This window comes from Histoplasma capsulatum, genomic scaffold (genome assembly GCF_000149585.1).
Source record: "Histoplasma capsulatum NAm1 scaffold_2 genomic scaffold, whole genome shotgun sequence".
NCBI classification, from domain to species: Eukaryota; Fungi; Ascomycota; class Eurotiomycetes; order Onygenales; family Ajellomycetaceae; genus Histoplasma; species Histoplasma mississippiense.
In genome coordinates this window covers 2474100-2486966 of record NW_001813981.1, presented here as the reverse complement: position 1 = coordinate 2486966, position 12867 = coordinate 2474100, and the positions used below count along the sequence as shown (strand labels likewise).

Below are 12867 nucleotides of genomic sequence, written 5' to 3'. Positions count from 1 at the left end.
GTTATTTTAGGCTTAGTGCAACCGTGACAATCCAACCCAAGGACAGCTTGCCCATATATCACAAACCCTTAAATGAGGATAAAATAAGGATATTACTTCTGATATGACTCTATGAACTGGCATCTGTCAACCTAAATCTAAGCGCAACCGCCCACACTTCCCATTACCGCCAATGGCCTCCTCCAAGGTTCCCGTCTACTCATTATCTGGTAAGAATTACACCAATCCTCTCCCCTTCCTCCATTGCACTCCACAGACTCAACATATATAACCCTAGCGGAAGAGGCAAATAATGAAAGCAAACCTAACATACTATGCTACTTGCTCCAGATCTCAAAAACACCACCGACGATGCTATAACTCCATACTTAATATCTCTGCCAAAACCCCACCGTTTCACTGCAGACAACTTCAAATCCAACGTCCGCCTAACTTTAGGCTATGTCGCCGTAGCAATTGCAGGAGCCTTATTTTACGTCGATCGTCGACTGAAATGGGAGGTTTCGACGTCGTGGACCATGGCCTCTGTAATTTCGTACTTCATTCTCAACATAGCATTTACAATCTGGTTATGGCTGGTGGAAGCCGGCCAAGTATTTGAAGGGGGTACGGATGGGGGTGAGAAGGTGAGCTTCTATTATGTTTATGCTTATATATATACATATGTGTTTGTCAAGCGCCTAGCATAGTGTGACTAATGAATGTACCCAAACAGCTCCGCATCCGCTCGTCAACCAAAAAGCATTCGCCGTTATATACACTGCGAATTAGACATACGTCTAGCTCTGGTGCTATTCTCCAAGATGCAACAATTTCTGCGCCCTTTTCTAGATGGTTTTCTGCGGATGGCATGTTTCATCCCGAACCCTTTAAACATTGGCTTAGTAGCGAGGTCAAGGCATTGAAGGGAGTAGAGTCAGCTACGAGGTAGTAAGATGATGAGATTTCTGAGCTAATTACCTTGGTGAGGAAACTGAAACAGGAAGGGCAGAAAACTTGAGCGTAAATTGATATCCTATGGATTTTGTTGCTCCATTATGCATTCTTTTTTTTCTTTTTTTTTTTTAGGTTCTGATTCTTGTTCTGCTCGTAGCTGGAGCATAAAGAGGTTGACAAAAATACTCTCCACGGTGTTTATTACTGGGATATTGTGCGTTATAGAAATATATATATAATTCCTACCTTTCCTGCGGCATTTCATTTGTTGCCTTCAATCTAAATAATGAATACGTACACATATTCCAAGAACCGTAATTTTAACCCGTAGTCTCCTTTTTATCCAAGACACATCAATCATATCATGACAATTCCTGAAGAACATTTGGTTCATTCATCGTATGAGTATAATTGTGCTAGTTATGATAATAATGTTCCAAGGTATGCTCCCTTTCAATTCCATCCAACATCCCCTGATCTGATATTGAAATCAAAATCCAAAGGCTCCGATTAACCCAACCGAACCTATAAAATATAACAGTACCGACTTCAACTTGCACAAAGTCAAACTCAGGGATACCATGAAGCCATCTTGCCTTGGCTATTTTCGTTTGGTTTTCACCTTTGTCGTTGTTTTTATGATATATACAATCCCCGGCTTTCGCCCTCATCCAGGTACCCGCCATTTTATCCCGGATGGCAGAACATGGAAGTTCCATAGATGCGAATATATGTATACATATAAATATAAATGTTGATTGACGAGATAACATTTCATTACTCTGCCTGAGTGACGACACTCTCCAGAGTGCCTGGCTTCTCAACTGCATCTGCAGGTTGGACCCGATTACGGCTGCGGTTCTGGACAATCCTCTATACAACAAGATTGAAGCAGTTAACACACATATAGTGAAAATTTCAAGAAGGTCCATTATCGCTAAAAGCGGAAAAATAGAAAAGAACTTACCAGTAAGTTTCTTAGCAACACAACGATTGTAACCTTGCCAATGGCCGGGACATATATGGATGCTTTCTCTTTCACCTCTGGTCCGAAATTCTGCACAAATAAACACCTTCGTCAGCGTTCTCATAATGGCTTCAAAATGACACGCGAGCAACCATCTCCCTCCCTCCCCAATACAAATTTATTACTCACCTTCTCACTCGAGAAATTAATACACACAGCCCCTTGCCTCAACAGCATCGTATTAAACTTAAACTTATCCCCTGGCACTCCACTAATGACACATCACAATGCGGCACTGCATCTTCCAACCCCCCCACCCCCTCCATATCCATAACCTCATGATGTCTCTTCCGAATTCCCTCCCCACGCGTAAACTGTTGTACACCCGTGACATCCACACTATACACACATGCGCCGTCATTCGCCAGCAACGCCGCCAGAGGCCTTCCTACAACCTCAGACCGATTGACCACACATATCGTATGTCCAAACAGCCTGTTCCCGTAGGGAAGGATAGTGTTGTAGATTTGTAGGTACTCGAGGATCTTGATGACGGCGAGTGGCGTGCAGGGCAAGATGGATTTCTGCTTGTTCTCGGGGGGGTCGAGGAAGCGGATGTTTTGGTACATGTTGAAGATGTAGCGGTGGCTGAGGCCCTCAACGTCCTTGGAGATATCGACGATTTGCTGGAGATACTGGTCTTGTCTGTTGTTGAAAATGGGATAGTAGACAATTATGCCGTCGACGTCTGGGTCTGAGTTTGCGACGAGGATGGCATCTTCGATATCATCGCGCGAGACGGTGCGGAGGGTGTAGCGGAAGTTGCTGTTGACGGAGAGATTTAAGAATGCCAGGTGGTTAGCGGCTTTTCACTCTTACATTTATTTATTAAACTTCAATTAGGAATGATTTTTCATAACGCGATTCTTCAAAATTCCCAATGGTATCTGAATTGAAGCTACCACAATCGCAAAAGTCAGGCGCATCTCGCGCACGCATACAATATACCACTCCACAAAAGAGAAACGGGAGGGGAAAACAAGGCTCCGCTCACTTGTCTTTACAAGTCTTCTCGGTCCAATCCGCATACATCTTTGCAGCCGGGTCTGAATTGGCCAAAAATCCCACAAGGTGCGGCGCCGTACTCAGAGTCTGACGCCCCTCATTGACCTCCGCCAAAAGCCCCCGCGCAACGTTCGCCGCAAGCACGACTTTGCAGGAAGCTGAGACCGATGTTTCTGGTTCTGGTGCCATGGGCGCGAATTTATTGTGGCAAGATAGGGAGCGTTAAGATAAGAAGAATGGAGGTGCGGCCGAAACAATTCTTGGGCTGCTGGTGAAGGAGAGGGGAGTTTTTGAACTTTTTTTATGGTCGTTCTTATCGATAACAGGGGTGTGGGTGGCACGAATGGGACGAGGCTCGGTGAGTCAATAAATCCATACTCATCATAAAACAGACAATTGATTCAGTAGGTCGAATGCAATGCGTAGGGACCTTATTATGTTAGGAATTTAATTATAGATATTATTTGAATAACTTGTACTATACTTCGCACAAACTCCGGAGACCGCGCGAAAAGTTTTATTTCACACTAAAGGATTTACCTAATTAGTGTATTGAATCTCCAGGACCACCTGGGATTTAGGCATGAGCTAGTGGGCAAGCTAGGGGCGCTGGCCTCTATAAACCGCCTGGGGCTTCCAATCCTTTCATTAAGAGAGGGGACAGCATAAATGCAGAAGAACTCGCCAAATTCCCTTTTTCTCTAAACATGAGAAACCACCAAGAGATTCCCAAATTCCGGGTTCCGTTTTTTTGCACGTTGATTTCTGATTTCTGTATAGTTATAGCCATATACAATTCAATTCAACGGAACTTGGCTTAGCCATAAATCTACACATTACATACAACTCAAGCAAATATCCACTTCCTCACTGGCTTTTTCACTTCTTTGAAAAAAATAAAAGATTTCACGCATATCTCTCTCTCTCTCTCTCTTTAATTCTAACTCAGCTGTGGAACTCAGAAGCCCCATGAGAAGGTGCAGGCTGTTCCTCATGATCGTTATGATAGAAGGATAACAGTACCGACCACATCCATCATACAGAAAGAAAAGGAAAGCTTGACAAAGGAGATCAAGAGATGTCAAATTTTAAAAGACACATTAGCGGAAACAAAAGAGATCAGGAAAGATGGAATTTTTAGACAAAAGAACCAGCATTAAGGGGAAGGCGAAGGAGGAAAAAAATCAAATCCAGGCGATATCCAAACAAGGAAGATTGGCGTTTATTTATTTATTTTTCCTTTTTGGGGATCAGTTTTCTCTTTAATATATATTTTTTTTTAAAAAAAAAAAAAGAAAAGAAAAGAAAAGCAAAAAGAAAAATAAAAAGAAAAACAAAATTGAATTCAAAATTGTACACGAGCTACTTCTTGTCTATACATAATAGTGGTGACAGTGTTTTATTAAGGAAAAAAGAAAAGGAGAAGAAAGTAAAAAGCGAAGACAAAAATAACCCTTCGCTGCATAGAGTGAGGTAGGTAAGGGATTAAAACAGAAACTAAGAGGCAAGGTTTAATCTGTCAAGTATACTTTTTTTTGGGCTTCCTTTTCCTCTCCTCTCCTTTCATCTTCGAATAACACAGAGCTTATGAGAAAGACTTGTTGAAGGCAACTGTGACTTCCTTCAACTGAGCCTCTAGCTCCTTGCTCAATTGACCCTCCTTCTCAATCGATTGAAGAAGCTCAGACTCGTTGGTTTTGAGGTGAGCAAGGAAATCAGTCTCCCATTGCTGAATCTTGCTGACGGGGATGGAGTCGAGGTGGCCGTTGACACCAGCGAAAATGAGTGGAACCATTTCGTTGACAGCCATGGGGCTGTATTGCTTCTGTTTAAGCAGCTCGGTCAGGCGCTCACCACGGTTGAGAGTCTGCTTGGTGGAAGCATCCAAGTCGGAACCGAACTGGGCGAAGGCTGCAACCTCACGATACTGAGCCAAGAACAGTTTGAGCGAACCGGCGACTTGTTTCATGGCCTTGAGCTGGGCGGCAGAACCGACACGAGACACAGACAAACCGACGTTAATGGCTGGTCGGATACCCTTGTAGAACAATTCGGCCTCCAAGAAAATCTGGCCGTCGGTAATTGAAATGACGTTAGTGGGAATGTAGGCAGAAACATCACCACCCTGGGTTTCAATGATGGGGAGGGCAGTGAGGGAGCCACCCTTGTGGTTGTCATTCAACTTGGCAGCACGCTCGAGAAGTCGAGAGTGGAGGTAGAAGACACTAGAAACAGGCCAGTCAGACATGTGTGTGTGAATCCTACAAAGGGTTGTTTGATACATACTCTCCGGGGTAAGCCTCACGCCCTGGGGGACGACGGAGAAGAAGGGACATTTGACGGTAGGCAACGGCCTGCTTAGACAGATCGTCATAAGTGATGAGAGCGTGGCGTCCATTATCACGAAACCATTCTCCTACAGCACAGCCTTTTGAAACGAAAACAGTAATTAGAACATGAACTAAAAGAGAGAGAGAATAAGGGGAAAAGCAAAGGAAAAAACAGGGTGGTGGGGATTAAGACTTACCGGTGAATGGAGCGATATATTGAAGAGGAGCGGCCTCAGAGGCAGTGGCGGCAACGACGATGGAGTATTTCATGGCATCGTTCTCCTCAAGGGTCTTGACGAGCTGGGCGACAGTGGAACGCTTCTGTCCAACAGCAACGTAAACACAGTACAGCTTCTTGCTCTCATCATTCGTGTCATTCCATCTCTTCTGGTTCAACATGGCATCAAGAGCGACGGCAGTTTTTCCGGTTTGACGATCTCCAATGATCAACTCACGCTGACCACGGCCAATGGGGACCATAGAGTCGACACACTTGAGACCGGTCTGGACAGGCTGGTTGACGGAGCGACGAGGCAGAATGCCGGGAGCTTTGAGCTGGGCACGGCGCTTCTCCTTGGCCTTAATTGGGCCTTTTCCGTCAATGGGGTTACCCAGAGCATCAATGACACGACCCAAAAGCTCGGGGCCAACGGGGACATCAACCTGAGAGGGAAGGGTTAGAAATATAAAACACCAAGTTGATGACGAGGAATTTTCTGTACACACAATCTCGCCAGTTCGCTTGACAGTTTCGCCTTCTTTGACAAGACGATCAGAGCCGAAAAGCACAACACCGACTTGGCCGGCTTCCAAGTTCATGCACATGCCCTTGACGCCAGAGGCAAACCTAAAAGTTTTTGCCTTAAGTATATTTATTCGCATTATATGGATATTTATGGTTAGACGGAACATACTCAACGAGTTCCTCAGCCTGGACATTGGTCATGCCATGGACACGAGCAATACCGTCACTATTGTCCAGCTAGTTAGAATCATTATATACCGTATTTATATGGCCGTAATGTATGATTTTGTGACCATCATGTTGGTTTGGTTGGTGAGAGATTATGGCGTACCCAACGGAGAGGACACGACCAGTTTCAGCAAAGCCGGCTTCTTCTTGAATACCACGAATTTTCCGTTCGAGGGCAGAGGATATTTCGGTAGGGGAAGCCTTGGCCTCAGCAGCGTATGTCCGGATCTGTGAAGCGGCCGAAAGTGGTCCTGGAGCAGCAGCTCGAGCCTGATTTCGAAAGTGAGAAAAATTTGTCAGCGGGGTGGTAAACAAAGCAGACGCGACTCAAAGGAGATGTAATGGGGTCAATTGAGTTCACAGAGGCCATCGACATCAATATCGAGGGCGAAGTAGATGGGATCTGGTGGATGGATGCGATAAAAGCGGCGGAAGGGGCTGGGGTTGGATTGGGAAAATGGAAGCGGGAGGGATGGCTTACACCAACAATCCTGCCAGAGGCAGAGACAGCCGCGACAGAGCGGCTGGACTGCCGCAGGGCGTTTCTGAACATTGTGAGGGAAGGGGTCTGGAGAGAGAAGAGATGGAAACAGATGGGGAGGGAGATCAATTGGGGGTTGTGGAGTGGGAGAGGAAAAGAGCGGATAATGTGGATGGGGGAAAGGAGCGAGCTTTCAGGTTGCGAGAAGGTTGGACGAAAAGGGACTAGCCAATATATTGCCAAGCCTCATCAGACAGCGAGCCTTTCCATGTATTACCAGATTAATGTCAATTTTTATATACGAAATCACACCTGGGCACTCAGCTGTAATCACTGCGCAGCCTGTGCTTGCTCAAGCATCCGATAGTAACTGTTCTTAGATTCATTCAATACAATCTATGTTTGTATTTTTGATCAAAAAAGGGGCATGAACATACTTGGTGAAAAGGATGTCAGGCCAGGCAATATGTCGAAGAACAAGAAGCTGAATCGATGATCTTAATTTCGTGACTCAAGACCACACCTTGCGGGATGAGAAAAGTGGTGGCCTGGTTAAAGGGTACAGTCTACAATTTTTGCAGAGTTGAGGAGTAATCCACAGACCCACAGGATTCAACGGTCCAAGGAAAGAAGAGGATATTGGAATTCATATTCGGACAATAATAAGTAATTATATTTTGCAACTGCAAACATCAATGGCAATAACATATACTAGGCTATAAAAGAGATATCAATTAACGCCCATTTGACACATGATCCGTCGTGTAAATCGTCCAATGCAGATGAATAATCATAATGATGGAAGTATTATCATGGAGAGGAGAACAGACAATGTTCGGGAGTCGCGGATGGAAGAAACAATACCCTTCCGAAGAATATGGATACGAAAGCATTGACTCAATGTGACCCGTTTCTTTCCAATCGTCCTCACACCGTATCAATCATCACAATACCGTACCACACTTTGCTTCCCATAAAACCCCCTCTTGACCCTGGGTATATACAGATGACAGAAGCCCAGCCATAAAAAGAGCACACACAGCTCGAGCCAGTCGCTTAAAACCAAAGAAAAAACAGAGAGAGAAAGAGAGGCATGGAGGAGAGTATATAGAGCGTGGGAACCGAGGAAATCCCAATACTTACCTAATTCTTCCCTTTCGCCTCCTTAAACTTCGCAATCTCCTTCAGAACCGCACGATTAATCCTCGCCTTTAGCTGCGGCCGGTACCCAAGCGAAAACAGCATTTCAAGCCACACAAAGAACGGCGCGAAGAAAAACGCTTGCATCAAATTATCCAGCAACGCGGGCGCTCTCTTTTCGAACGCGCCATGCCCGACAAACTGCGCTACCCACGCGACTGCCTGGATGCCTAGACCCCAATATGTCGCTATGGAACCGTAGGTGACTGTGAGGTGGTTGACGAAAACGGTGCCACTGACCAGTAGCGGGGCAAGAAGGGTGCCAGCTACGGGCTCCATGAGGATGTAGAGGGTTGTGTAGAGGAGACAGGCCATGGTTCCGAGGTTTGGGGGGAAGGTTTTGATGGATAAGGAGTCCGGGAGAGAGATGAGGGGCCCTGTGTTTGTGGCCTGGTGTTTTCCTGTTAGGCTTGCATCTATCCTGCTGATAGGAAGCGAATTGGGGAATGGGAGAATGGGAGAGGTACCAGCTGGAACATGCAGAGCATTATCACCGGGACAAATACGATATGGATTGCTACGTTCACCTGTATAATTAATCGAGATGTGTTAGGACGGATAGAGAGGGCATGATTTAGTATATAGGATCTAGACAGAGGGTCGGTTTTGCCGGAGATCCCTTACTGGATTATGGTGGTAGGCACCATACTATTCAGGAACGGTCAGTTTCGTCGCTATGGGTCAAAGAGAATTTAACTAGATTTATATGGTTACAACAACGTACAAAGGTAAACTGCTTTTCGAGGTTGAGCGCCATGGCTGCTGCTATCCGAATTGCGCGTCTATACAGAGCTGGAGGAGTAGTCACGCATGTAATTGCGGTGCACGTACATGTACCTGGTATACGGGAAATTGGGCGGCAAATAGGCGGTTGATCGACAATTCGATGGAGGGAATGGGGTGGGTATATTGGGTATATCGATACCAGTCTCAGCACAGAGCATAAGGATCAATCAATATCTATGCGCTGTATTCAGCTTTGACCTGAATTTTATTCCGCCCCTCTGGTGGCTGTCAGTCTGGTGTTGTCATTCCCCGGATGTTGCCCCAGATATTCTCGGCAACTGGCGACTTAGGGCAAAGCGATCCAATCGCCCAATTCCATGTGATCATCATTGGGTCATCACTCAACCCTGCTTTGCTATCTGAGCTTTCTGGGCACCACAGATCCATTGTATGGTAGTATAGTTATTCATATAACTAAGAGCTGTATGTATACTCCATATGAAAGATGTACAAATTTCTATCAATCAACCTCGTAGCCAGTTAGGCGGCAGGCCGGGTAGGAAAGTAATTTCCATATTTCATTCTAGTATCTTTGTCCATATAGTCTTTGTTCAGATACTTCAAAATTACTCATTTTAAATTTTTCCTATCCTCATATATTATTGCAGAGATTTAAGCGGGAGTATTAAAAGAAAGCGATATAGATAAGGAATTCAAATTTACTGGATTCATATTGAGAAAGCGAGTCCACATTGAGCAGGTCGACAAAATAAACAGGAATCATCTCCGTTTTCCTAGGAATTTTTCATGTTCACATATGTGGGCCTTGATCAGATGCACATTCACTTGGTATTCACACGTCTTGCAAGTGTTTTTAGAATGAAGTTCAAACTATTCAATTTGCATACTCTGGACATTGTAGTTCAAAGTCCATAAAAATCCCGTCTAGGTATTTCTCAGGTGACCCATTTGCTATCACGTGATATAATTCAGTACCTACCTAGCCGCCTCGTCTCCCAGCAATATCAAGCTTCTGCAGCCAGGAGCCAGCAATCAATCTCTCAATCTCTCCTCCCCGTCTCTCCTACTTTCTCTTCCCTCTCCCTTTTCAGCCTTATCCCTTCGCGATCTCTTACGGATCACTTCCCCCCCACAACGCGCCCGTGGGCTATTTGGCAGAGGTCCTGCTTAGTCTGCTCTTCCAATTTTACCAATATACAGCTTTCCCTTCTCGTCTCTCGTTTACTTAGTTACTAGAAATAGGGAGGTTTTCGCTTTTCTTCTTATAAAGCAAATTTGCTGCTGGTTCGCACGACCCACCCGCCTGGCGGAAAATAAGAAAGGATAAGAAGAGTAGGCAAGCAACCGCAACAGTTCCGTCGGTCATGGTACGCTAAGAATCACACACGACGTCGCCGGGGCTTGTTTGCGCGCAAAGCCCCTTCGCTCGGAGGGCCATTCCTGTAGGTTTTGGAGGGGCGGGGATTGGATTTTTGCGCACGCACGACGTGGGGCTGCGGGGGATCATTAACGGACAAAGCATCGAATCAGCGCATCTTCCCGTTTCAAAGACCGAGCAATCCATTGCCTGCAAAGGATCGTGTTCGCTTTTTTTTTTTTTTTTTCCTTTCCAATCTCTATATATAGGGACTGGGAAAGGGAGCGCGAAAGCACGGCGCACGGTTTACTTTTCGTCTTTCTGTTGTTTCTTCCACCGGCCGGACTTTTTCACTCACGATGTTTTTTATCCACTTCCTCGAACACGTCCTCACCCTCCACCCAACCTTCTTCGGCTCACACGTGAAGGAATACCTGACGCAGAAGCTGCTAGATGACGTGGAGGGCGTGTGCACGGGCGACTATTATATCGTCTGCGTGATGGATACATATGATATTTCGGAGGGAAGAGTACTGCCTGGTAGCGGATTGGCGGAGTATACTATCATGTACAGGGCTATTGTGTGGAAGCCTTTTAAGGGGGAGACGGTATGTATTAATTTTTCCGCGTGTGTTTGTTTTGTTGGTCCTGGATGGGCCGTTTACGTACGGGCATGCTAACCAGGACACCAACCTGTGATCGTGGCGATATGTAAAGGTCGATGCTATCGTGACATCTGTTAAGAATCAAGGGATATTTGCAGAGGTTGGCCCGCTGACGGTCTTCGTGTCGAAACATGTATGTTCTTTCTCATACTTACCTGTTGTCGCTGAGTATTCGTGGTTTATGTTCCCGTGGATTTGGCGGGCTGGTTGAATTGTATACGCTTTGGGTTAATTTAACTGACGGACGAATTCCATTTTCTTGTCCCGAGTAACAGTTGATTCCCCCCGAAATCAAATGGGACCCTGACGCGACTCCGCCGCAATATACTGATAATGGAGAACAGGTTATTGAGAAGGGGACCAATCTGCGCATCAAACTGATTGGGTTGCGAAATGATGTGCGCAATATGTTTGCGATTGGAAGTATCAAGGAGGATTATCTAGGGTCTGTCTAACCCTGTCCCCTGTCCATTTTTCTACCCCCAACTAGCCCTGCAGGCGTTAAAGCCGTATAATTCGAATGAGAAAAAGGAAGTTGGAGAGAATAAAATGATCTGAACTGACTGTTATTATTTTTAAAAAACAGGACGTTGTGATAATAAATATTGTTATTATGCCATATGTCAGTCATCTTTTCCATTCCAAAAACTACGTATGTATACCATGAAAAAAGGGAGAAGAAAGAAAGGGGAAAAAAAGTGAACATAAAAGGCGACAATAACGGGATATAACTATGGCAAGGGAGGAAGCAGCAACAAAAAGATGAAAACAAAGCACAAAAATTACTTCTCTCTCCTCCCGATATTCTGCTTTTGTAAAAAATAGTAGTAGAGTCTTAGAAACAAGAAGCATGAGTATGAAACTTTCTAGATTTTCTCCGCCGCTATTTTGCTCTTAGTCCGTCCAGCTACTTTACTAGTTACTATACGGGAATTTATTGAACAAGAACTCGTTTGTTCTATCTATTTCTCGTAATACAAAGTAGATTATCCAATAACTAATGGGTTCCGCGAACACAGCGCGCACAAACAATGAACCTGGCAGCGAGAGGGCCATCGACTTTATTAGTAAATGTGTATACTCCGTATTGTCCACCGAGTCCCATACTCTCGTTGTTGTTTGGAGCATTTTTCCTTTGCTGCTTAGATCACCTATCGAGAGGAAAGGGAGCACAGGATTTTGAAATATTGGATGGAATAGTGTAACGCGGACTTGTGGGAATTGAAAATGTGATTGCGAGGAGAGAAAAGAAAAGAACGGGATGAAAATGACAATGGGTCTTGAAATCCATAGGTCGAGAGAGTAACTCACAGATTATTCCCCAGCCAGGGGCCTCTCCTGACACGATCACCAGCTACGCTTCTCCACAGGGTTAACTACCTCCACAGGCTTCCAGAAGCCCGCGCTGGGCCCGAGAAGCCCGCGCTGGGCCCGAGATCACTGCGTAGCCAGTCACGCCGTCTTGCGAGAGAAGATGAAACAGTGGCGTTTGCTTATGGGCCTTGCATTTGGGCTCATCAGTGTCGACTTCTGGGGTTGAACACCTCGATTCAACAGAGGGCAGAGAAAGAAGAAAATAACAGAACGGAATGTGAGCCGAATATTTGAATATGCACAAGTCGGATGACAAACCTGCTTCGTGCTCCAGATCTGTATGCACTGCGTAGTATCCAACTGTTGCTGTTGCGGTGATAGACCTTGTCCAGGTTTTCCTTGTTGTAACTACGAAACCAACCTGTCTGTTTCCGCAGACAAACCCCTGAGTAACATATAACATGTAAACAACTCTGTTTAACTGGTTACTTGCATTGATCTAACTTACTGCCTCTGCACTCCGTATCCCACGCGGGAAAAAAGAGGCCATACAGCTTCTGTCAATTGGTGTTTCATTGTCTCTATCTCACGGATACAGTACAGATTATACATGGATTTAATCGCCGCTGTTTCTCATGATCCCTAAATACCAAGTACCAAGCCCAACCGTCTCCCGGCATCCCTGCCCTGGATGTCCCACGTCGGTGCAGCATAACAACCCCGGAATCCAGATTACTGCAGACGTCCATCCCTCTTTCATATGAGCGTGGCCGCACCCTCATCAACAATCCCCGTCACCATAGTTAAGGCACGAATTCCTCACCTCATCTCT

General features: G+C 45.4%; 5 protein-coding genes across 5 annotated transcripts; 2 read left to right on the top strand and 3 right to left on the bottom strand.

Moving 5' to 3' along the window:
- Positions 1 to 172: 172 nt before the first annotated feature.
- On the top strand, positions 173 to 931 carry HCAG_02815 (conserved hypothetical protein; the record flags this gene model as incomplete). The annotated part of the gene is made up of 3 exons (XM_001542594.1): positions 173 to 209; positions 331 to 626; positions 716 to 931. The coding sequence occupies 3 exons, from the start codon at positions 173 to 175 to the stop codon at positions 929 to 931; spliced, it is 549 nt and encodes a 182-aa protein (XP_001542644.1).
- A 782-nt stretch (positions 932 to 1713) lies between these two features.
- On the bottom strand, positions 1714 to 3157 carry HCAG_02814 (conserved hypothetical protein; the record flags this gene model as incomplete). The annotated part of the gene is made up of 4 exons (XM_001542593.1): positions 1714 to 1809; positions 1904 to 1993; positions 2221 to 2728; positions 2958 to 3157. 4 exons carry the CDS (start codon positions 3155 to 3157, stop codon positions 1714 to 1716), a joined length of 894 nt encoding a protein of 297 aa, XP_001542643.1.
- Positions 3158 to 4553: 1396 nt separating this feature from the next.
- On the bottom strand, positions 4554 to 5697 carry HCAG_02813 (ATP synthase alpha chain liver isoform, mitochondrial precursor; the record flags this gene model as incomplete). The annotated part of the gene is made up of 3 exons (XM_001542592.1): positions 4554 to 5193; positions 5255 to 5396; positions 5496 to 5697. The coding sequence occupies 3 exons, from the start codon at positions 5695 to 5697 to the stop codon at positions 4554 to 4556; spliced, it is 984 nt and encodes a 327-aa protein (XP_001542642.1).
- Positions 5698 to 7895: 2198 nt separating this feature from the next.
- Positions 7896 to 8709, bottom strand: HCAG_02812 (conserved hypothetical protein; the record flags this gene model as incomplete). The annotated part of the gene is made up of 3 exons (XM_001542591.1): positions 7896 to 8342; positions 8577 to 8600; positions 8677 to 8709. 3 exons carry the CDS (start codon positions 8707 to 8709, stop codon positions 7896 to 7898), a joined length of 504 nt encoding a protein of 167 aa, XP_001542641.1.
- Positions 8710 to 10415: 1706 nt separating this feature from the next.
- Positions 10416 to 11317, top strand: HCAG_02811 (hypothetical protein; the record flags this gene model as incomplete). The annotated part of the gene is made up of 4 exons (XM_001542590.1): positions 10416 to 10664; positions 10774 to 10854; positions 10997 to 11166; positions 11308 to 11317. The coding sequence occupies 4 exons, from the start codon at positions 10416 to 10418 to the stop codon at positions 11315 to 11317; spliced, it is 510 nt and encodes a 169-aa protein (XP_001542640.1).
- Positions 11318 to 12867: the final 1550 nt, after the last annotated feature.